This window comes from Plectropomus leopardus, chromosome 24 (genome assembly GCF_008729295.1).
Source record: "Plectropomus leopardus isolate mb chromosome 24, YSFRI_Pleo_2.0, whole genome shotgun sequence".
Lineage (NCBI taxonomy): Eukaryota > Metazoa > Chordata > Actinopteri > Perciformes > Serranidae > Plectropomus > Plectropomus leopardus.
In genome coordinates this window covers 9,479,270-9,503,012 of record NC_056486.1, presented here as the reverse complement: position 1 = coordinate 9,503,012, position 23,743 = coordinate 9,479,270, and the positions used below count along the sequence as shown (strand labels likewise).

Below are 23,743 nucleotides of genomic sequence, written 5' to 3'. Positions count from 1 at the left end.
TTCCTCCCGGGCCATTTGTAATCATCATTCTCAGTGCCTGTCATCCATTGAAAATGGCTCTCATTTGGCCATGGGCACTATGATATATGGAATACTTAAACTGTAATTACCCAGTGTTTATTTTGCTGTGAGTGAGCAATAAGCCTAGATGATACATTTTTATAGTCGTGGCATTTTAGTTGGATTTTTGGCTCGGATAATTTACTTTTTAGCCATTAAGATGACTCTCTTAGAGCAAATTACAATGATTGAGCTGGTAGCAGTGAGGAATGCTTCGGAGAGTTAACTACAAGCAAGAGTGAATTGTCTCATTTTTAATTTTCCAGTGGATTTACAGTTTTGTTCTGGTATATTTGGGAAAGTGAGAAGAATTTAGATTGTATCAGAAAAATCCATGAAAATGTGAGATTTGCAGTCTGATCCAGTTACACCTAACTAACCCAAAAGAGGGCAGATGGGGGATTTTGTTTTTGCTGGTTTGTTAGTACATAAAAGCACAGAAGTCCGTCATGAGTGGGTTAAAGAGGCTGCAAGCAGATTTGTTTTTATTCACCACAATCCCAATTTGGCAGGATGACATGATGCCGAAACTCAGCTCAGTAAACAAGCTGCTTAAGTCCATGTGACTTTACTTTAAAAGCTCTGGGTGGCTTTTAATTAGGCAGTGTGGACCAAACACAGTAAACCACTGTGTTGTTTGACCAAAGAAAACTGTCTTCTTGTTGTTTTTGGATATTCCAGCAGTAAGGTATCACTGCATAAATGTACTTAAAAGTTAATATAAAAGGGAGTTTTCTGAGAGGCAGAGATGATGCATAATGAGATTTATCTGAAAAACATGTAAGACAGCCTGAAAGGAAGCTAAGTTCTCTATTGTTACCACTGATAACAAATCCAGTGACAACAAATAAATCAGCCTCAGGTCCCAGGCTAAACATTTTCAGCACTTTGAACTTATCATAAATATCAAAAAGAAAAATACAAATATCCAAAACCTTCTTATTTTTTCTACCCAAAGCTGAATGTAAGAGTTGCCTTGCAAATATGAGAGGAACCAATAAGGTTATGGAATTATTATTATTTGCCTCTGCATTTGGAGAGGCATGAGAGCAGAGAGAATGAAAGAGGATGGTGTCGTGATGAAGAATGAGGGGGGACGTATTTGGAGAAGGATGACACGACGACTAAGAATATTGTGCAGAGGCAGATGTCATGCATGGCTGAGAGGAACATCGAGGTAAACACGGAAGAGTCTGCCAAGCAGGGGCGGTGTCGGGGAACACTGCAGTAATGCAAGGATTGAAATATCTTGGAAAAGAGCAAAATTGTCAAGGGAGCAGAAGAAGTTAACAAAGACAGTGGATTGGTATTAATATTTGCACCTACTCTACTTATTTTCAGCTTTGTTGTGTTATGATTAGTGATGAGCATGAGTACTTGATTTGGCACTGACCGGTAGGAGAGTGGCATGGGTTCAAAAGATGGTTCTTCAGCAGTGCCTCTAACTCATGTGAGGGCAGCAACAGAAAGTTTGCTGATTTTTCTTATGATACCAGTTTATGGTACATATGGTGTAATAGGCTAATTGTGAATCCTGTGACACTGTGTTTTGGGCTGTGTATTGGTAAGAATCGGCGATAATTTAATATATTATGATGAATTGCAATCATGTAAGCAAGCTGATTTACTGCAATGCTGTTTTTTAAATCTAATTTTAGGAAAACTGAGTGCCCTTCATGGCTTTGTCCTCTTCCATAGGCCTGTGTTTTTGTGTTTAAGCTAGTGATATGTTGGTACATTGGAGTCAAATGATTGATGATGGATTATAACTCTACTATCAAGCAGTTAAGGGTTTAATTACAACATAAAATGAACCACATAGCCAGCCATAAATCTTTGTTCACAAATTGTTAATTAAAAATGGTGTTTCTGAGAATGGATACAGTATCACAAAACATAATATAGCAATACTAAAGTGTATCGTTATTTTCTTACGTCCCATTGTGTGTGTAGGTGTACCCAGAGCTACAAATTACCAATGTGGTGGAGGCCAACCAGCCAGTTAGCATCCAGAACTGGTGCAAGAAAGGCCGCAAGCAGTGTCGCAGTCACATGCACATCGTGGTGCCCTACCGCTGCCTGGGTGAGTCCCGTATCAGTTCTTACTGATTCACATTTTTCAGTGCTCTCACTGTGTAAAAGCATTTTTAGAAACAAAGAAAAAATCACTATCTTGCTCCGATTACTACAAGACAAAAGTTACCATAGCAACTGAGGGGTTAGAGTCAGCTATGCTTTATGGGAGTCATGAGTGGTGGTTTAAAATTTGTCTTCAGCTGCCCGTTGTGTATGAAATATAAATATGGATATTGTTTTTGCTGCAGTGGGAGAGTTTGTGAGCGACGCCCTGCTCGTTCCTGACAAGTGCAAGTTCCTTCACCAGGAGCGCATGGACCAGTGTGAGAGCCACCTGCACTGGCACACTGTAGCCAAGGAGGTGAGCACACACACATAGACACACATGACTTTAACAACTAGCAAGAGCTGTTAGTGATCTGATGTGTGTGTGTGTGTGTGTGTGTGTGTGTGTGTGTGTGTGTGTGTGTGTGTGTGTGTGTGTGTGTGTGTGTGTGTGTGTGTGGTCTTGTAGTCCTGTGGAGACCGCACCATGAATCTCCACGACTACGGGATGCTGTTACCATGTGGCATCGACCGCTTCAGAGGAGTGGAGTTTGTGTGCTGTCCCGCAGAGGCGGAGCGTGACACTGACAGCGCCGAGCAGGACGCAGATGATTCTGATGTCTGGTGGGGCGGAGCAGAGACTGATTACTCTGACAACAGGTACACACACACACACACACACACACACACACACAGACAGACAAATGAAGGCAAGGTAGCAGCAGAGTGATACATCAGCGCTCGAGATGATCAGAGATGCCACTACTTTTACTTTTAACATCGACATGAGGATAGATTTCTCTCCTTGTAAGCAAACTGTATTTGTCCTTCTATCCTTTACATTGATCCTCCTTGTCTTCCTCATTCTCTGTCACTTCCTTCCCCAAATTGTTCTCTCCATATGCTCTTCCCTACCTTCATTTTTCTCTCTCCCTTCTCTCTCCATCCCTGCTTTCCTCCCAGTATGGTGCGTGAGCCAGAGCCAGCGGAGCAGCAGGAGGAAACCAGGCCATCTGTGGTTGAGGAAGATGAGGAAGAGGAGGAAGTAGTGGAGGAAAATGATGAAGAAGAGAGGAGGAAGAGGACGTGCTGGACAACGACCAGGACGGAGACGGAGAGGAGGATGAAGAGGTGGTGGAGGAGGAGGACGAGGAGGAGGAGGGAGACGATGACATTGTGGAAACGCTTGATGATGACTCTGACGAACCCACCACCAACATTGCCATGACGACAACCACCACGACCACCACCACTGAATCTGTCGAAGAGGTTGTCAGGGGTAAGGCACATTTCTTACATGGACGTGTCTGTCTACATAGGCCTCTATTATAAATGGTATCTGGAGGTCCTTGAGAAGCCTTGAAAATATCTTAAATTGAAGGATGCATAAAAAAATGCTTACATCCTAAATACAGTAATCAGATGTCAGGTTCTGTCTCATTTAGATTAATGTGGAACAAGCGCAGTAATACAACATGCAAAACATGTTTATCTCTCCATTTTTTATGCTTTGCTAAACACAATTGAACTTCGTGTTCCTCACCAATTAATTTTCTGCTGTCATTTGTTCTTATTGTGCTCATTTATCACATTAGAGCTTTCATTAGTTTCGTTCCATTAGAATCAGAACTGCTTGTTCCAGCTTTGTTTCTTCATTTTAGTATTAAATTGGTCTTCAATTCAATTTGCAATACCATTAATAATGCCTAAACCTGGCATTCTTTCGATGCAACTGTATGTAACATCAACTGTTTTATTCTGATATGTCCTTGAATTTAAAGCAATATTTCTGTTTTTTTTTAATGGGGTTCTTTTAGGTACTTATCCATAGTGAGTTTATTATATACAGTAATCAGTTGTCATGCCTGCAGTTTGGAGAATCAGGCTGGAGTCCAACATAGAGGATGAGCAATGTACTCTTGTGAATGGGGGCCAGCAACAAGGTGTTTTTTAGCCCCCTAAAAAAAATCCTTCCTAAAGCAGTTTATAACCGTTTATCTGTACGCTTAACTGAGAGACTGCAATATCACTTTTTTGTGCTTCTTTCAGATGCTTTTAACAAGTATGTAAACCCTTAAACCCTGAGCAAATTTTGAGATTTATTTTAGAATTATGATAATTTTTTTAAAAACAAAAAATAATTGAAACACTTTTTAAAAATGCTTTACCAGGTCAATTATTTGTTTGTTTCTTATTTTACTTTAGTTTTTTTGTTTTGCTTTGGTTAGGTCCTTTTAAATAATAAGGTAATTTTCTTGTACTTGTTTTTTGCTTATTTTTTGGTAATTCCTTCTATTGTTGCTCATGGCCTTCTTGCCTTGTTTTTGACAGTAACTAAGCCAAATTGCTAAGGTTTCAAAGGGTTAACGACTTCATTTTCTCATCTATGCTTTTTTCAAAGCTCGGCTTCATTGGAAAAAAAAAACTGTAATTTTAGCTTAACACAGCAGCTGCTGGTCTGCCACTGCTTCAGTCAGTTAGATGGATTGTTATTGTTTGACTTTATGAATCCGAACTCACACTTTTAAACACCAAAGTCACACAACACAAACAAGTTAACTGATCGAGGCAATGGTATACCAGCAGCTCCTGGTGGTCAGTTATTTTAAATCACTATTTTTTCTCAAAGGAGACTGACATCTACTGTGTGTAATATACTGTCTATGGATAAGTACCTCATACAACCCCACTTCAGAAAATTTCAACTATCCCTTTTAAGTGGCATATCCTGGAGGTCGTTTTCACAGAACTCAACAAAATGCTGACGCACATCTATGGTGTACGTTGAGCTGAAGAGAATTCTGCTTTGTGAATGATGACAAGTGTGTATGTGTGTCCTCCAAGATGTGTGCTGGGCCAATGCAGAGACTGGTCCATGCCGGGCCATGCTGCCCCGCTGGTACTTTGACCGCCAGGAGGGCCGCTGTGCTCAGTTTATCTACGGCGGCTGCGGAGGCAACAGGAATAACTTTGACTCTGAGGAGTACTGCCTGTCTGTCTGCAGCAGCGTCAGTAAGTCCTTCCCGACAGCAGCTAACCCCGACCAGCAGCTCACTGGTCTGAAGTTGTTTGTCTCTAACCCTCGCTTTAACTCGCTGTCTACCCAAGCTGTCCTCTTGAAAGTTTCTTGCTTGGTGTTCCTTGTTTCTAGACGTAACCTACCTATCAGCTCCGGTCTTGCCGAACCTTTTCCTCCCCATCTGTGTGTGTAAATAGATGTAAAATATAAATGTGTTTGCACTAAAACAGACTGAACCTTTCCTGTAATCCCCTGTGGATTCTTAAAGCCACCAACCTCATAGTGTGTACGCTCACTTTCCCCTTTACTTTCACACTTCTTACAGTGTGTATGCTCACTTTCCCCTTTACTTTCACACTTCTTATAGTGTGTAAGATGTTTTGTGAAGCATTTACTGTGAGCCATACTGAACCTTGTTCTTTTACTAAAGCTGTAGAGGTGTTTCAGCACTTATATCCAAGCCATTGTGATAAAAAGGAATCCTGTTTGGCTTCTTTGAATCCTCAATGAAGAGGTTTGGAGTTTCAGAATACCACATGATAGTTGAATTTATTGATTTCTTTTAAGATAAAATGCTAACTTTTGTATTTTTCAGCTTGACTCAATTTTTCCTATGTTTTTGTGTCTAAGTGACTCATGAAACTCATTTTTCAATTTGGGTCAGTATTGAGTAAGAGTGCTGCTGCCACAAAACAGGCTGGAATGTAACATCAATCTGTAATTGTGTATCCTCAAAATACATCCACTAGAGATGATTGTTTTTGCCACTGACAGGCTCAGTGGCAAAAACAAATAGCAATAAATAAATAAATAAAGACAAAGGGAAAAAATAAAATAAACAAACAAGGAAATGACCTGGAAAAATATTCTTAAAAATAACTCTTGTCAAAAAATGTTTTAAATATAAAATTAAGATAATTATAAATATAGTTTTTGCCAAATTGCTCATTGCCTTTTCCCGTGTTTTCAAAAGAAAACGAGCCAGTTTGCTTAGGGTGCAAAGGTTTACATACTTGTTAATCAGAGCACAAGAGAAGTGATGTTGATCCAGGTTTCAAAGATCTTCTTTGTTCAACCAGAAATGGCACAGAAACCACCGTCTCATTTTATCATCTTAAAACACACTTCATTTGAAGTCGACAGAAATAAAATAAAACTCACAAACAATCTAGGTTAGCCTCTTTACTGTTCCAGCAATCACAAGTTCTGATTGGGTTGAAATAAACCCTTAATTCACCCAGTTAGATGTGAAAATAATCTGGCTCAATACGCCCTTAAATTCATGTGTGGGGGGTTTGGTAATGGCAGCTTTAAAAATAGTTTACAAAGTGAAAGCAAAAGCAGTAATAGGTTACTCAGAAGGCGATAGCAGCGAGTTTAACGGACAAAATTAAGGTTAGTTTAAGAATGTTAAAATGAGAGGATGAAAAAAACAAAATGCAGGACACAAAATGCCAAAAAACAAAAGGCACAACAGTGATAAAATGGATAAAAAAAAGAACAAAAGGCAACATCACATAAAAACAACTCTGTGAAAATGGGTTTTTAAAAGGCATTTAAAAGAAGTCGCTGCAAGCCTTTATTTCTCCTCAGGCAGGTAGTTCCAAAGTTTAGGGGCCCTGATAGAAAACTAGATAGAAAAAGGTATATATCTGCAGGGATCGTTTCCATAATGGTGTCAGACACTTGTGGATCAGTTTCAGAAATTGTTGTTCCCATTATTCACTTGTACACAAAAACATGGGGAAAAGGGTCAAGGTTGAAAAGTACAGTAGTCACCCTTTAAGTGGTGGAACTCGCTGCCAAATGACATGCTTAGACAACAACACTTGCAGAAGATGCATTTTTATGGACAATTTGCTTTATAGGCTGAGTCACATTCTCTAAATTCTCTTTGAATTACCACAATTACAGTTCTTTTTACCCTATAGAGCGTCCATTATTACTACTGTAATTTCTATGATTACCGTCATTTCCTGAGCATCATCTTATATATTACTTTAACACGAACATGAGCTGTAAAATCATCCAGGCAGGAATTATTTAGCAATAATCCTCCCCTCGCTGCACATTACCCCTTACATCCCTGACACGTTGCAGGCTTGCTTGCATTAGTCCATCCTTGTCACTGAGGAAATAGGTTCTGGTTAATTCATTACATTCACTTAGATCAGATGTCAAATTACGCCCGCTGCAACTTTGAGAATGTGAAATGTTTCCTTGGTAGCATTAAGAAAAAAACTCATCAATACATCATTATACATTCTCAGAGCATACCTGCTTTCCCCATCACATTGTGATGATTGATTGTCAGTGGCAACACTGGAAATGAGGACAATTGCTTGATGGTTTTCACACCTTGTTACAATGTTTGTCTATTAGAGATTCTTAATAAGAAAGGCTTTGAAAGAGAGAGAATTTCTCACCACTTCCTGTTGAGTTAGACGTGATCATTCAGTCACAAAAGTGAACTGATTGGATTTCAAATAGTTGCTCAGTCTTGGATTGCAAACCTATTTTTCATCTGGCTTTTTTTTTATTGCCAGGAGACCGTGTTTGTGTGCGTGTGTGTGTTTGTGCAGAGGGGAGTTGTGTGTTACAAATGGGAAGCGGAAGGCGATTTAAGTGTTTGGCTGTGATGCTGATTTCAGTGTTGTGTAAGGTTCAATGACCTTGCTTGATTTGTGTGTATGTGTATGTCTCTGTCACGCAGTGCATGATCTGCCCTGTAGCGAGATGGATTCATGCTATCTCCATCTCCCTATATTTTGATCTAATTTTATCCAGTGTGAGTGTGTGTTGTTTAGGCGAGAGTGTGTCCGTGCATATGTGTTATGGAGTGGGATTTCTGCTCTGCTGAGCATAGTGGAGGTGAGAAAGTGCTGCAGTGTCTTATTTCCCTCACAGCTGCACACAAACCCGCAGACACACACCACCTGCATGGGTGGTCAATTAACAGTCAGTGTCAATGCAACTGGTATTTATCAGATAGCAGCTTTTCTGTAAATATAAAGCATGTGATAATTACAGTAATAATCCAGGTAATTATTACACAGCAAATGTCACTTAGCTGTATTTCAGTGAGCATTTGTCCACGTAATGAAAGCTTTTATTTGTAAAGGTCGTACTTTAGAAAGTGCATCCAAAGTGCTGCAGGACTTTACATTTTGGTCAACAACAAGAGCAGACTGTGCCGGAAATAATTCTCCTGTTCAGTCTTGCACTGTTCCTTACACAATAGCACTCAATGATGAGAAGAAGCTCATCTGCTCATCCTGCCCGCAGTGGCCACAGGCCTGACTCCGACCTCTGACCTTTGCTGACCCGTCCCCCTTTTACACTTGAGCTGTCCTATTGTAATAAATGCAAAAAGCCAAAAAATACTAATGTTTCAGCAAAAATGCATGTGTACTCAGTATATGACAGTATAAATGATACCTGAATTACACTTCATGACTGTATACTTTTTTGGATTCTTTGTTCACAGTGGAGGTATGCAAGAAAAACTGCTTTCTTCCCAATTAAGTATTTGATAAATAAATAATTAATTTGCAGATGAAGTATATTCTTAAATACTTTTTGCTGATAATACTTCATTACTTTTTCCAAAGTAACATCTGAATTCAGGACTTTTTACTCATAATGAAGAATCTGAGTACTTCGTCCATCACCGCTCATAACTGTAATTTTCACATCTATTTAAAGCAAAGCATTGCATTGTTTGAATTTGAGTTAGTCAAAGTAGTAGCAGCAGAATTTTTGAGGGCACTCAAGTGAAAAGTTTGAAATGAATGCAGTGAAGTAGTTGGCAAATAGGGAACTTCTAAGGGAACAGAATAAAATCCCAGTGCTTTGATTACTGAAAAAATACAGTCTTGAAACTCTCATCATTAAGTGTTTAACAGCAATAATAAAAAATGAAAAATGGAATATGAAACTCTATACAAGAAATTAGTGGATTACCACTTTCATTACTATGCAGGTTAATGGGTCAGTTCAGCCATTTACAAAAAACTGGTGACAGTTAATCCAGAGTAGCAAAGGCACAAGTTGTATTTAACTGAACTAATTTTTAAAGTAGATATTGCTGTTGAACAACACTATAAGCACCACAAACGTAATTCCTCCATTATGTTGGGGTGAAGGCAGACATCTGTAAACCAGGATAACTAAAACCAAAACTGTCTGCATAATGCCAGGAGAGATAAGTGGGGAATCCTAATTTGTGCGAACTGATCCTTTAAATGATTTTGAGGAATGGAGACCAACAAAACACTCAGCTTAGGTCAAACCCAATAACATCTCTGTTGTTTTTGTGTCTGGTGCAGTCATGCGCTCTCATGAGATGTAACTAATTTCACATGATGTGCGACCTTCACGCTCGCACACACAGATTCACACACGTAGCACCAACCACTTTTGATAGCACACTTGTGAAAGATAATCAACTTTCCACTGATTAAATCCTCCTTTCACGCAATATGTGGTCCATTAATATTTCTAGCTGGTAAGTCCATGAAAATTCAGTCGGTACTTTTGAGCCCTCAGGTTATCTTCCCGCGTCAGTGTTTTGGCATGGGAGCCGTATCACGCTCTGAATGAAGTTATATAAATGAGAGGGGGGTTTTGTCTCTCCTCTACAAAAGAGTACGGGTCATCTGAGGCACTCACTTGTTTGCTTTTCGGAGGGTGCTGGCTTCCAGCTACAGCTACTATCTTGTTTTCTTTCTCTCCCAATCTCAAACTAACCCTATTAACCTACTTCAGGCTCTTGTGTTTTGTGTTTGTGTGTGCTCAGGGAGCACCGCCAGTCCCCAGATCAACCAAATAAAAGTGTGCAATTAAAAAGATGCTTCACTGAAAGTCTATTCACCCTCCTGCCCTCTTCTTTTTCTCTCTTTTTTGCTTCATGCAGTACCCACAGCCACACCCAGCTCCCCTGATGCAGTGGACCACTACCTGGAGACGCCTGCTGATGAAAACGAACACGCCCACTTCCAGAAGGCCAAAGAGAGCCTGGAGGCAAAGCACCGCGAGAGGATGTCTCAGGTACTCACAGAGAGGGAGGACGGGATTTTTTGCTGTTGTTTTTATGCCCCGTACTTGCAATGGCGGTGGCCAGAGGCATTATAGTTTGTTTGCACATGATGTCACGTCACCGTGAAGAACTTCAGATGGGGGGGCAGGAAGTGATTTCTGCACAGAGAAGCGCTACAAAAATGGGAGGAAAAAAGAGCGACTTTCAAGTCCCTAAAGTAGTGACACATAAAGGCAAAAAGTTTGAAAAAACTTTTTGCAGAAAAACTGTGGCAGACATGGATTAAAAACCTCCTCCTAAAAACTGACGCAGTGGAGTCAGACAAGGCTCGTGTATGTTTTGTATGTCATGTTTTCAGCAGTCTTTCTGAACACCTCTGAGAATAGTTGACCTAACAGAACAAGGTAGAAAATAGTAGCTACAGTTTGCCAGCTATCATATAGTTTGATTATGCTGCATCCATCGATATTAAGTTACTTAAGAGTTGAAATAGCAATTTGGAAAGACAGTGATTCTCAATCAAACATACTGACTTGTTGCCGTTGACCCAGCCACACAAGAAATAGTTTTAAGTCTCAAGACTCTTGTTTGATGTGAAGCGATAATATATAAAAGTGAACTTCACTGTGACATCATCGTGCTCTGCTCTTTTCTGGCCATCATACAACGTCATAACTCAGGAACAGAAGGTGAGACATTTGGTCAGACACTGAATTAGTGACACTAATCTTGAAACTGTGCTGATTATATAGATCTTCAGTGCTGCTGGGGCGAAGAAGTCTGTGAAGCATTCATTTTTTACAGACATGATTGTAATCTGGAACTGCAACTTGACTTGTTCACATACAGCAGTGAGGTGGTAATTCTAGTTTTTTAGTTCAGTAGACTAAAAGATGATGAGCAGTCACTGCATGCATGTAAATGAGTAATAGTAGCTAAGCAGGGAGAACACAGCAGGATTTTCTTTGTCGCAGAGAGAGGACAAAGATTTTTCTATGAATAGAAAATGGAGGGAGAAAAGGTGTGGCAAGTAAAAACGAATAGGTGCATTTGTTAATCCCTCCAGGGCAGGCCGACCAAGGCAATTCAACTTTAATTGTATTCTTTAATCAACCAGCTCGCGCTCCGGCAGAGAGCCAGATGGTTCACAGCAGTGCTACGGTTTTTAAAGCTCCAGACAAGAACACTAAAGAGAACCTTGTGCCCCTGAAAGCGTTGTTTTTTCTTGTGCACCGCTCTATGCAGTTTGTTTTGCGTGGGTGCCTCCAGGCGCAGCATCACCTGATTTCACACAGTTGACTTCATCCTTACAGATACTGAGGTCATTTCTTTGGTAAAGGCCTGCCATGCATCTGCTTCATGAGTCAGAGAGGATGACCAAAAAGGGAACAGAAACTGTTGATTTGGGACTCCAAAGTCTCATCAAATCATCGTTCATGCCGTGGTTTAAAAAGAAGAAATTTCCTCATTTCAACATTCTGAATCTGAACACAGACCGGAAGGATCTGTTCTTTACCCTCTGCAGTCCAGATGTTATCTTTTCATAGCCGTGTAAAATGTCGGATTTTCTTCCATTCGGACAGCTGTGAAAGATCAGATCCAAGCAACAAAGAGCAACGAGATGTTTCACTCAGGTGGAAAATCAGCCTGTGACAGAACATGGAAAGATAAAGTGGATTGACAAGTTTCATTAACCTTTTTATGCCTCTGTTTTGGCAACAGCTGTAGCTGCAGGCATTATATTTTTGGGTTGTCTAGCCATGTGACCGCCGCTCTATATGACCCATACTTGTGAAAGCGATATCTCAGGAATGCTTGGAAGGAAATTTCTTTTGATTTTGCAAAAACTTGGACTCAACAGTGAGCTGGTTAGATTTTGCTGGTCAGAGGTCAAAGTCACTGTAACTTCAAGTCAATTGTTTTCGGGTTTTCCGTCCTATTCTTGTGAATGCGATGTCTCATGAACACCTCCACCAGGGAATTTCTCTAGATTTGATCAATGAACTGATCAACATTTGGTGGTCATAGATCTAAGTTCAAGGTCACAGTGACTTTATCTGTGTCATTCTTGTGAACAGTACATCTCAAGAGCTGCATGAGGGAATTTCTTCACATTTGGCACAAATGTCTTCTTGGACTCAAGAATGAACTGATAAGAATTTGGTGGTAAAAGGTCAAGACTACTGTGACCCCATAAAAAAATGCTCAGTCTTGTTTTTTTATCCCTAAGGTGATGAGAGAGTGGGAGGAGGCTGAGAGGGAAGCTAAGAATCTTCCACGTGCCGACAAGAAGGCCGTCATCCAGGTAAGACATGCACATACTTGTCGTATAAAAAACAACCCAGTGTTTATACCATCCTTTTGATCTATGTGTTGCAATTTGGGCAGCGTTTCCAGGAGAAGGTGGAGGCGCTGGAGCAGGAGGCAGCCAGTGAGAGGCAGCAGCTGGTGGAGACCCACATGGCTCGGGTGGAGGCTCTGCTCAACGATCGCCGCCGCTTGGCTCTAGAGAGCTACCTGACAGCACTGCAGCAGGACCCACCGAGGGTACGATGTGTAGCAGCGTTCTCCTTTTCTGTCACTGATGCAGATAACTTACAGTGAAGTCAGAGTCGCTTCAGCTGTGATTTACAGTAAATTTATTTCAGAGCTCACTGTTGTCCTGCCTTTTCCCACCTTCTTGTTGTTGCTTTTAAGATTCTCGGCTGTTCATCAAGATATTTCTTACTCTGTTTTTATTTGAAGTGAGATATTTTCCCTGAGTCTGACCTTCTGCAAAACAGGAATAATTCTCCTGTCTGTGTTCTGTTTTATTTGTTCTTTGCTTCCATGTTTTATCACGACACTAAAAATCGAGCCCTTTATACAGCACTTGCTTTTTCAAAGTCAGATAAATGCATTTGGTTGCAATTAATAAATTTGTTTTTTTCCTTGACACCATAAGATTTTTACAAAATTAAATGCTAAAGCTTTTTTTGTTTCAGTTTGATTTGGCTGCAAGTACAAAGGTTTGTTTTCTGATCCAGACTGTATATAAATATATCAGCCTGTCCTTCCGCTGCTCTAAACCATCTGTCATCGTCTTTTGTAGCCCCGCCACGTCTTCAGCCTGTTGAAGAAGTACGTGCGTGCCGAGCAGAAGGACAGGCAGCACACCCTCAAACACTTTGAACACGTTCGCATGGTAGATCCCAAGAAGGCAGCGCAGATCAGACCTCAGGTAGAATCATCATTTTACCAATAATTTAAGTCATACTCCCACTTTACTAAAAATATTTTTTTAAAGAAACTGATTCATTTCATATATGAATGTGTATAAAAGGTGCTGACCCACCTGCGTGTTATTGAGGAGCGTATGAACCAGTCTCTGGGACTTCTCTACAAGGTACCTGGTGTGGCTGATGACATTCAGGACCAAGTTGGTGAGTTTGTCATTTTGACACTTCAAATTTTACAGAGTGTGATTGTCCAGGGGTTCTTGTACATAGCTAATGTATTACTGACAGTAAATATGTGGTGCCCTGAGAAAAACAGTAATTGTAGCTCACTGAACACAGGAGCTACTGGTCCACCACTGCTTCGATTAGTTAATTTGTGTTATTGTGTGACTTGAATCCAAACTAACCCTTAACCTTAAGCTACACTTAAACTGATATCAGCTGTTAAGGTTGTTTTGTAAACACATTTTGCTGCTAGCCCCCATCAACAGCAGTACATTGTTCAGCTTTAGTGTCAGACTCCTGGTTTTTTCTCTAAACTGGGGGCATGCAGACAGAAACCTACCATATGTAATACACTGACTATGAATACGTGCCCCAATGCAACCCCACTTCAAAAGATCTCAACTATCCCTTTAATGGACATTTATCTGGCAGTTGGTGACTTGGCAAAAATAGAATCCAAGAGTCAGTAGAAACTAGAAGTATGTAAGATAACAGAAGTGATACGTTATCATTTTGAAAAAAGGTTTTAGCTGAGAGAGCAGTTAACAGGTAGAGAGACAAGAAAATCAAAATCCTTCACAATGATATGAATGCATTATGAGTTAGTTGTCCTTTCCATGCTCACTCTGTGCCTGCTCACCCTGGCGTGAGAAAGATACAGTAGAAAACACACTGTTCTGATTGTGCTTCATATAACAGAGAGATTGAATGCTCCAAATTCTAGCTCCCCCTCCAAACAAAAAAAATGCAATACATTTTTTTTGTTGATAAGGGCATTGGAGCGATTTGGCCTAATTCTTCTGTTCAGAGTCAAATGAAACTGTTTGCTGGGAAGATAAATCCCCTTCCCCTCCCTCCCTCCCCGCCCCTGCATTCACTAGGTTTCTGTGGGTTTTTGGGTTTATTGGAGTTGCGTGCGTCACGCAGCCATCTGTGTCTCTGTCTCGGAGACTGTCACAGTCTGTGTTGCCCAGCAAAACACACACACACACACACAGAGGTACAAACATACACGGAAGAAAAGGACAAAGTCTATGACAATATTTCTTAGAGGCTGCTTGTCCCTTCTGATAGAGAAATATTTGTGGGGTCATTGCATGGGGTAAAATATTCTCTTTAGCACATGTCCCCTTTCTATTTAAACCATAGCAATGATTCTTTCATCTTACTGTTGTCGTACAGTGCATTTTAGGCTGAAACTAAATGAAAACAACAAGATACAAGAAGTTTGATAAATGAAGTGGAGCATCCTCCCTTTCCTCTTTCTATTTCCATTTCTCGTCTCCTCTGACCTCTCCCCTTCCTCCATCCAGAGCTTCTGCAGAGGGAGCAGGCGGAGATGGCCCAGCAGCTGGCCAACCTGCAGACGGACGTGAGGGTGAGCTACGGCAACGACGCCCTGATGCCCGACCAGGAGCTGGGAGACGGCCAGACAGACCTGTTGCCCCAGGAGGACACACTGGGCCTGGGGGGAGTCGGCTTCATCCACCCTGAGAGCTTCAACCAGCCCAACACTGAGAACCAGGGTACTCACTGAAACACCGGGCTGTTGGTTAAATTTCACAACATCTTGCTCTAAAGTTGATAGAAATGAAACTTATGAATGTTATAAAGCAATATGCAATCCACTTTGGGCTTTGTAGAGCTGTGGCATAAAAAACGTATTTTTAAACTTATTTTTTGTGCCACAAAATGATAAAAAAAAGCAACTTTTTCTCTCTCTCTCTTTAGTTGAGCCAGTGGACTCTCGCCCCAATCTTGACAGAGGCATTCCCACACGACCAGGTTGGTATTGTTGTTCCAAAAGTTAATATTGTTAATTGTTATATTGAGATTAAATGAAAAATGCCTCTTTTTTTAAACCAGGTTGTACATCAATATTTAAAAAAAAAATCTGTTTCCTGAAACTCTTACCACAATCCAGTCATGATTCTTCCAATAAAACTAACTTATGGTGTGTAATAGGTAAGCAAGTACCAACCAATTTCATTAAATTCATTTTTTAATTCAATTCAATTCAGTTTTTATTTATAAAACCTATTAATGTCCTTGGTCCCTTCCAGCAAACACAAACAACAAACAAACAAAAAAACTTAATCAGGGGTAAAAAATGTGAAAAACCTCAGAAAGAGCAGCTGAGGAGGGATCCCCGGACAAATGTGAAGTAGATGACATGTGTACAGAACAGATCAACATATAGATATAGATATATAAATGTTTATGGAGTTAGCATTCTTTGCTGCTAGTTTGGCCACCTCCAATGTTGAGAACTATGTGGAAACAACTCATAAACTCTGAATTTCACATGGAGCTCCTTTATTTAAAACCCTAAGTAACGGCCGCCTAATTAGAAAAGTGGTACACACACGTTAGCCAGAAATCATGTAATTATTGTCATGGGAACATACACTGTGGATCCATTTGTTGAGAATGTATCTATTTTAAGCAACCATACATCATGGTTAGCATTGCATTTCACATTTAACAATAACTACTATATTAAAGTAGCTTCCAGGCCAACGAAAACTATCTGTTCAGGTTAAGTAACATCTGCTATCTAACATCTATCCACTGAGCTATCAGGCACCCCGTAACATCTGCTCTTAAAATTCACGATAAGATAGTTTTGAGGTCTAGAAGTTAAGTCAGGACAGTACTTTTCCACTGCCTCTCTCTCGTTCACAGCCATTATTTTCACATAACTAACTCCACTTGACCTCCATTAATGCACCAGCTGTGGTTGTCAGGAGATTTGTGCTGCTGCTGCAGGGTCTACTGTATTGTATATGCAGCACTATATAGGTTCTATATTCAATTCATACTGCTGTTACACCCAACATTTGGCTGTCCGTCCCACTTTAGCGAGTGAGTTTGATCTGTCTCTGTGTGTGTGTGTGTGTGTGTGTGTGTGTGTGTGTGTGTGTGTGTGTGTGTGTGTGTGTGCTTGCGTGCGTGCGCGCGCGTGCGTGCGTGTGTGTGTTAACAGAGGAAAGTGGCTGAGTGTCACCATCCATAATAGATAGTACTTTTTCCTTCCCTTGCCAGTGACTGGAATGAAGATGGAGGCTATTCCTGAGCTGCGGATGGAGACAGAGGACAGACAGAGCACTGAATATGAAGTTCACCACCAGAAACTGGTAAACAAACACAAACACTCACTCACTGACTCATGATATTCACTCATCTGTTTATATATGCAGAGTGATTATCAGACACAAGCATGAAAACACACATGAAATGCTTTTACTGGCACACACAAGCTGGCAGACTGCCCTTGTTTTTCCGTAAGTACACACACACTGTCAGGTTACGTCTCCGCTTTGTCCTCATGGTAAACTTCCAAGGTTGTCACCATGGAGACAGGTGTCCATGGAGACATCCGCGATAATGCATGCGTCACACTTGTCTGCTCTTGTGTAAAACCCACTGTCCTCTGATCAGAGTTATGTGTAAGTATTTTTCTGGTCAGCCACAGGTCATTGTACCCAAACATTAGGCTGTAACCCAATTGTGCATTCATTCATTAATCTCATCCAATATTGTAATACCAGCACAAAAACCTCAATCCATCCTCAGTCAAACCCAAATCCGCGTACCTTATTCCTCTCACCTAAAGACTTTAATCTCTTAATCCCTACATTTTATTACATATCACATTTCTTGCATTCACAATGAGCAGTCAGTGTGTCAGACTGCCTCCTTGAGTCCTTAATTTGATATTCACCCTAACCCCAATCAGCATTGTGCAGGATTATGGTGGAAGAGGCTCAGCAGCCCGAAATTAAGTCCCCACTCATCGCAGTGTTTGACACAAGCAAGGGTAGCAGTGATGAGATGTCAAGATGTGTTTTTGTTAGATTATCTGCAGTTTAGTGGTGTGGAGAAGTTTCTGTCCCATTATCCCTGCTGGTGTCAGCATAGGTAGAGATAATCAGGAGCTGTTTTCTTGCCTTCACAAGACGCCATTTGCTTCTATTTATTTTCAGTGCTGCATGAAAAATGAGAGAAAAAGAGTTTCACAGAGCAGAGTAATCCGTGACAGAGAGGCTGAGGCATTTTTATTTTTTTAATCACGTGTCTTTGTATTGTGTTTGAGCTGAGTCATACTGCATCAGTGTTGCTTTATGTTGTGCTCTGCTTTCTGTGAATCACCTGACAGCCATAATTAAAGTCTCCACCTGGATATTATACTGAAAAAGCAAGTCACATATAGTTAGTGTAATATCCATGGTTTAATGTATGTGTGGCATCTTTGCATGGTATGGAAGCCAGTCTTTGCCATTGTTAGAAAACATAGATCTGGCAGTCAGTTTATAATGAGGAATTTGTCAGTTATGTGTAAGTATCAAAAAATAATGAGAAACGTTCTTAAAATAATGACTTATCTCAAAATAAATACTGAGTATCTCAGGTATATATCTTTATATAATGACATACTGTCTCAAAATAATGACTTCCACAGAGCTAAACGGTTAAAGACAACCTGCTGTCAAGACAGAAATGATTAAAAAATGAACTTCTCAAGATAGTCTTTTGCATTTAAGGGTTTCCCAGTATCTTCATTATATGAGAAACTAAACTTATTACTCATATTAAAAAGGAAATGTCGTATTTCAATGTAGTATTTCAAAAATAGGATTTTGTATCAAAAAATCATGACACAAAAATGAGTTAGTATCTCAAAACAATGAGAAATGTTCTCAAAATAATCATTATCTTAAAATAAAAGTGTAGTTACTCACAACCATGTCTTTGTATCTCAAAATTATGACTTTTTCTTTTTTTAAACATGACTTAGTGTGAATGAGTGGGCCTGTCACAAAATAATTACTCATCTCAAAATTATGATTGAGTTTTTTAAAACCATGACTCAGCATCTCAAAATATTGGCTTAAAGGGGAACTACGCCCATTTTAAAAATCCATACATGTTATTCCTATGGTCAAGGACAGTGCAAAAACGTTATAGAACATGAAAATCTGTCTCCCAAATCCAAAAATTAGTGCTAAAACTCCAATTTGTGATGTGGTATAAAGTCTGGAGCACATAGAGAACGCAATATAGGATTGTAACGAAGCCCCCCCCCCTTTTATACCACATTTGCATTTTTACACAGAACCAAACTGCAGCGAGCAGCATCATTACGCTTCAGTGAGGAATTACTCACTGCATCGTGGCGTCCCGCATTCAAAACATGCATGATGGACACAATGTTTAAAACACAAGCGTCTGCCTCCAACATGACACATAAAATATGCGTCACCAGGGCTTTCTAAACAAAAATAATGGCTTAATATGTCAATCGCAATCATATATCTTCTCTGTTATACGGCAGCTGATCTCGTCGTCTGCTCGGAGGATAAGGAGCTCCCGAATCTCAATTTTTTTCATTTTACACTGAGCTCGTTATGGCAGTGTTACCATCTCTGGTCCCAGCTTAGAGGCGAGACACTCCGCTGCCCCTTTCCGCGGTCAGATGTTGCATACAGAACGGCGAGATGGCATAACACCGTGATATTCCTGCTTTGAACAGGCAGTGTACATGTGGCTAAGTCATTATTTTAGGAAAGCTTTTTGGATTTTTTTTTTTTTTAATTAATTAATCAAAATGACTTGCACCATCTTTTGTTTTCATCACATTGGCAGGAATGGGCTTCCATATTCTTCCCCAGCAATTATTTTCAAGCTAATTTTGCTTCTGCAGTGGTACAGTTATAAAAATGACAGAAACAAGTCCATGTTAGGTAGGAGCGGGTATAAGTACACACAGCATGAACTGCAGAATGAAGTAAACGGGCTGTAAGTCTGAATGTCACCAGTATTCTTGTCCTTCAGTGACATTCAAACACTTTAGAAAAAAGGCAGTAGCAGCTACTAGAGCTCACTGGATCTGTGGAGAGAAATAACATGCAAACCATTTAGAGCACATTAACTCTTGGCCCTGATGTGCTGAAACAACACTCATTACTCTGCAGTGTCAGTAATAATGCACCATTAGAGTCCTTGTTGTACTTAAAGCATTTCTACTCTCACCATATTAAAATCATCGCGCTGGCTGTGATTGGTCATCGTGTGACTGACAGGACGTTTGACTGCTGTCCGTCCTCCCACAGGTCTTCTTTGCTGAGGATGTGGGCTCCAACAAGGGTGCCATCATCGGGCTGATGGTTGGAGGCGTCGTCATAGCAACCGTGATCGTCATCACCTTGGTGATGCTGAGGAAGAAGCAGTACACCTCCATCCACCACGGAGTCATCGAGGTGAGAAACAGCTGACCTGTATTTTTGTGTTTGTTTGTGTGCTGTGTGCAAGCTGTTCAATACGGCGGTCAATCTGGTGTGTGTGTGGGTGAAGCTGTGCACATGCATCCACGTGTGAGTATTGAATTAGTGTAGATGTGTGTATTGGGTTTATAGGTGTTGTTAAAGGCTGAAAAAGGCTTAAAAAAGTAGAATGTGCTGCAATCAGGTCACTAAATATACTTTGCCTGGTACCAATTAATTCCCTGTTTTCTGTTTCCTAATTATTCTCATTTATTACATCAGTACTGTCATTAGAAGTGTAAATAAGAAACATACTAATTTCTTGTAATCGTGGGGTATTTTAGGCCAAGTTCATCATTGACTTTTGTCCTTATGTTTTAGAAAGAAATCAAACTAATCTTTTAAGGTGTCAGAGGTTAAATAGTTAATAGTTAAAAATGCAGCGCAAGAAAACAGATGCCAATTCAGGTTTCAAAGGGTTTAAAAAGCTCTTAAAATGTCAATTGTCTTTACATTTTCACGTACCATGTGAGCATGTGCATAACACATCCCTTTTCCCCACCCACCCTCTGTCTGGCTCCTCTCTAGGTGGACGCCGCCGTCACCCCAGAGGAGCGCCACCTGTCTAAGATGCAGCAGAACGGTTACGAGAACCCAACCTACAAGTTCTTTGAGCAGATGCAGAACTGAAGGGAATGTCACATGTGCGCACACACACACACACACACACACACACACACACACACACACACAAAAACACACATCTCCTCCTACCCATCTAGCACCTCCCCTCTCTCTCCCCTCCCCCCCTCCCTTTCGTCTGGTCCCACGTCTCCAGAAGGCAGTGTGGCTTAGATCTTTGAGTGACTGAAATAGTCAGTTACGAGCATACGGAGCGACTGTAGCCGGGTTTCATTCCTGCCTGGGTGGACACTGCAGCCGAGTTTGCACCATGTTTGTTCACTTTATTGGAGCAAGACGTCTTTTAATTAAAGAAAGGCATTTTAATATGTTGCTCTGTTTGAGCCTGCTGATGTATGGAAAAAAGGCCCCACCCAGTGCAGCAAAATAAACCCACAATTTGGGGAAAGAGGCGCTTTCTCTCCACACTGAATCAGGGCCAGTGTATAGTTTTTGGCGTGGGACAGTTTTAGGTGTGTTAGGCAAATCTGACCACTGATCAGTGGGATTTTTAGGTGCATTTGGGCCTCATTTACAAAAATCTGTTACATCATTTTAAATCATTCTTCGACATGTTTGTTTCTATCATCTTTGTTTTGATTCTAGGATGAAACTCAGCTTAAATCAAGCATGGTTTTTCTAAATGAAGCCCAGTGTTTCCCTACAAACTGCACCACTACTGCACTCACTCTACAGTCTACACTGGAGTACCCCCCTCCCCCTCTTCCTCCTTCCCTCCCTTCATCTTCTTTTTTTGTGCATTCTTACGACAGCTGGACTGTGTTAAGTCACACAAGGCTCTTAAGGATATTTGGAGACGCTAATGATAATGAATATGTTGATGATGACGGTAGTAATTATGTATTCTGAATGAGCTGTTTTAATTTTCAAGTTTAATTTCTCTTTCCAGTTTTGTTTTTCAAAAAAGAAAGAAAACAGAGAAAAAAAAGATGTAAAGTCCTTTTTTTAAATTGCGTGTAATGTTCCTGAAGTAATGCTGAAGTCTTAGCTGTTCCTATGTAGTGCATGACAACAATGACAACGGGATTTGGAAAAAAAAAAAAAAAAAAAACCCCAAGATCTTAACGCTGCTCTCTCTTGAGATCCTTTCTCACGTATAGATTGTCATTCTAGCAAGATTGTACATTTAGTATCTTCTCGTGATCACGTGACTTCAAACGATGAAAAATATATATAAATCTAGATGAACGGGCTCTGCTTTGATATCATGTAAAATACACATTTAAAAGAGATCTGTGATTTTGGACTTTAAGTGTGTTTGATTTCTTTTGTTTTATTATTTTTAAACCATGCTGCGTTTCTGAAGCTACAGGAGGGGGGCTGGCTTCATCTCTGTATATTATTCACTGAAATATGTTGTGTTGAGATCCTCTCAGAAATCACTCCCTTTTAATTTTTGATTTTTTTTTGTTTAATTCACATGTTTTCTGAAAAGGGCATGTTGTGAGTGTGAAGGTTACAGGAAGCGGGAAAAATCCAACATGGGGGGGATGGGTTAGGATTATCTCTGCGTGTATGTGTTTTGTCATTTTCAGTCTTGTCCAGTTGTAAGCCGACGACCTGTTTGTTTTTTTGGTAATCATTTCGCGGATATGACAAGAGGAGTGCCGAGAGGAGGAGGAGGAGGAGGAGAGCGAGGTAGAGAGGAAATGACTTGCAGTTCCAGATGGACAGCCAGCCAGGCAGGCAGCCTGTATATATAATGGATTTTCACTCCACAGCATCTCCCTTCCCCTCCCTCCTTCGCCTCCCCATCCCTTCAGGCATGCTGCTCACCTCTCTGCCATCAACGCACACTTGACTCCTCAGAGGCAGAGCGCCGTCGCCTGTATATAGATGATACACCATCGAGAGAGCTGACAGGCGGGGATGAAATATGGGTCTCAGCGTCGTAGGCAAGAATCTCCCGTTCATCTTAATACAGTCAGCTCATGTTAAAGGTTTGTCAACATCTCAAAAAGAAATACAGTGTGACCTCTGACTCTGTTAATGGCGAGGAAGATGTGTGAGGTGTTGATATGGAGGCTGCAGTGGGGTGGGTCCTTGGTTTTCAGAGTGTGCTCATTAGAAGCCCAACAGATGGCAGTAGTGTAGAGGAGGAAGCAGGATTTTCTTTCTTTTCTTCTGTGGGTTATATATTGGTTTTGTTTTCCACTGTGTAATATTGTGCAGGCCATTTGCATTGACTGGGAAAACGCTTTCTACACTGTATTCCATAATAAAGTTTTGAATGTACATACAGATGATGTGTGGGTTTTTTTTTTTTTTATGTTAAAACTCTTTTACTTTGCATTTTCGTTTTCCTCCTTTCATGTAGGGAGATCAGAGGTCAGTGTCAGACAGAAAACAGCAGAGTGGAGCTGACAGGGATTCAGTGAGTGCATCCACCACCTCTGATACATACATCCATCTGTCCCATTCTTCTGAATGCCATATCTCAAGAACCCTCTTCGGCAGGGCCGGCTCTTGGCATAGGCGAAATAGGCGGTCGCCTAGGGCACCATCTGCTGGAGGGGCGCCGCCACACTGCCAGTCCCCCTTGGCCTCGAGGGAAAATAACAATAATAATATTATAATTTTCTATGCCCACTGGTGCCCTCGCTTAGTGATTTCTGTCTAGAAAAAATATATATATATATATATTAACATTACAAATAAATAAACAGTGACATGTTCGTAAATTATGTGTGAGCACGTGATGTGTTGTTATTGGGTGCTGAGGTGCAGGTTAGGGTTAGGGCACCTAGGGCACCAAATTGGGTAGAGCCCTGCTCTTGTCTACTTGGATTAGATGTCTGTGGTCAAAGGTAAAGGTCATTGTGACCTCTTCCGTCTCATTCTTGTAAACACAATATCTCAAGAACACCTTTAAGAGATTTTTTTCAAATTTTGCCCAAACATTCACTTTTTCTTGGTTTGAACCCAGTCTCAGGCAGGTAAAATTTCAAGGGGATCCAAAACAGCGAGGGAAAGAGCACTTCAGACGCAGTTGAAATGTCAGAATGATTAGCTCAGTTAGGTAGACGGCTGGTTTCAGACTGAGTTTGAGAGTTTGATCCTTATCCCGGACAGGTAAAATTTAAAGGATATCCAAACC

At 40.6% G+C, this 23,743-nt stretch overlaps 1 protein-coding gene across 1 annotated transcript in view; it reads left to right on the top strand.

Annotated features, from left to right (window-relative positions):
• The window catches only part of appa (amyloid beta (A4) precursor protein a), a 46,806-nt gene extending 26,099 nt beyond the window's left edge, over window positions 1–20,707 (top strand). Inside the window, 16 exon segments of the mRNA XM_042513407.1 lie at window positions 2,014–2,143; window positions 2,385–2,497; window positions 2,651–2,841; window positions 3,145–3,250; window positions 3,253–3,460; window positions 5,026–5,193; window positions 10,116–10,249; window positions 12,469–12,543; window positions 12,627–12,785; window positions 13,330–13,458; window positions 13,561–13,660; window positions 14,995–15,207; window positions 15,413–15,466; window positions 16,727–16,818; window positions 19,795–19,941; window positions 20,533–20,707. Of these exon segments, the coding sequence (XP_042369341.1) occupies window positions 2,014–2,143; window positions 2,385–2,497; window positions 2,651–2,841; window positions 3,145–3,250; window positions 3,253–3,460; window positions 5,026–5,193; window positions 10,116–10,249; window positions 12,469–12,543; window positions 12,627–12,785; window positions 13,330–13,458; window positions 13,561–13,660; window positions 14,995–15,207; window positions 15,413–15,466; window positions 16,727–16,818; window positions 19,795–19,941; window positions 20,533–20,634 (2,121 nt within the window). The 3' untranslated portion in view covers window positions 20,635–20,707.
• The last annotated feature ends 3,036 nt before the right edge of the window (window positions 20,708–23,743 follow it).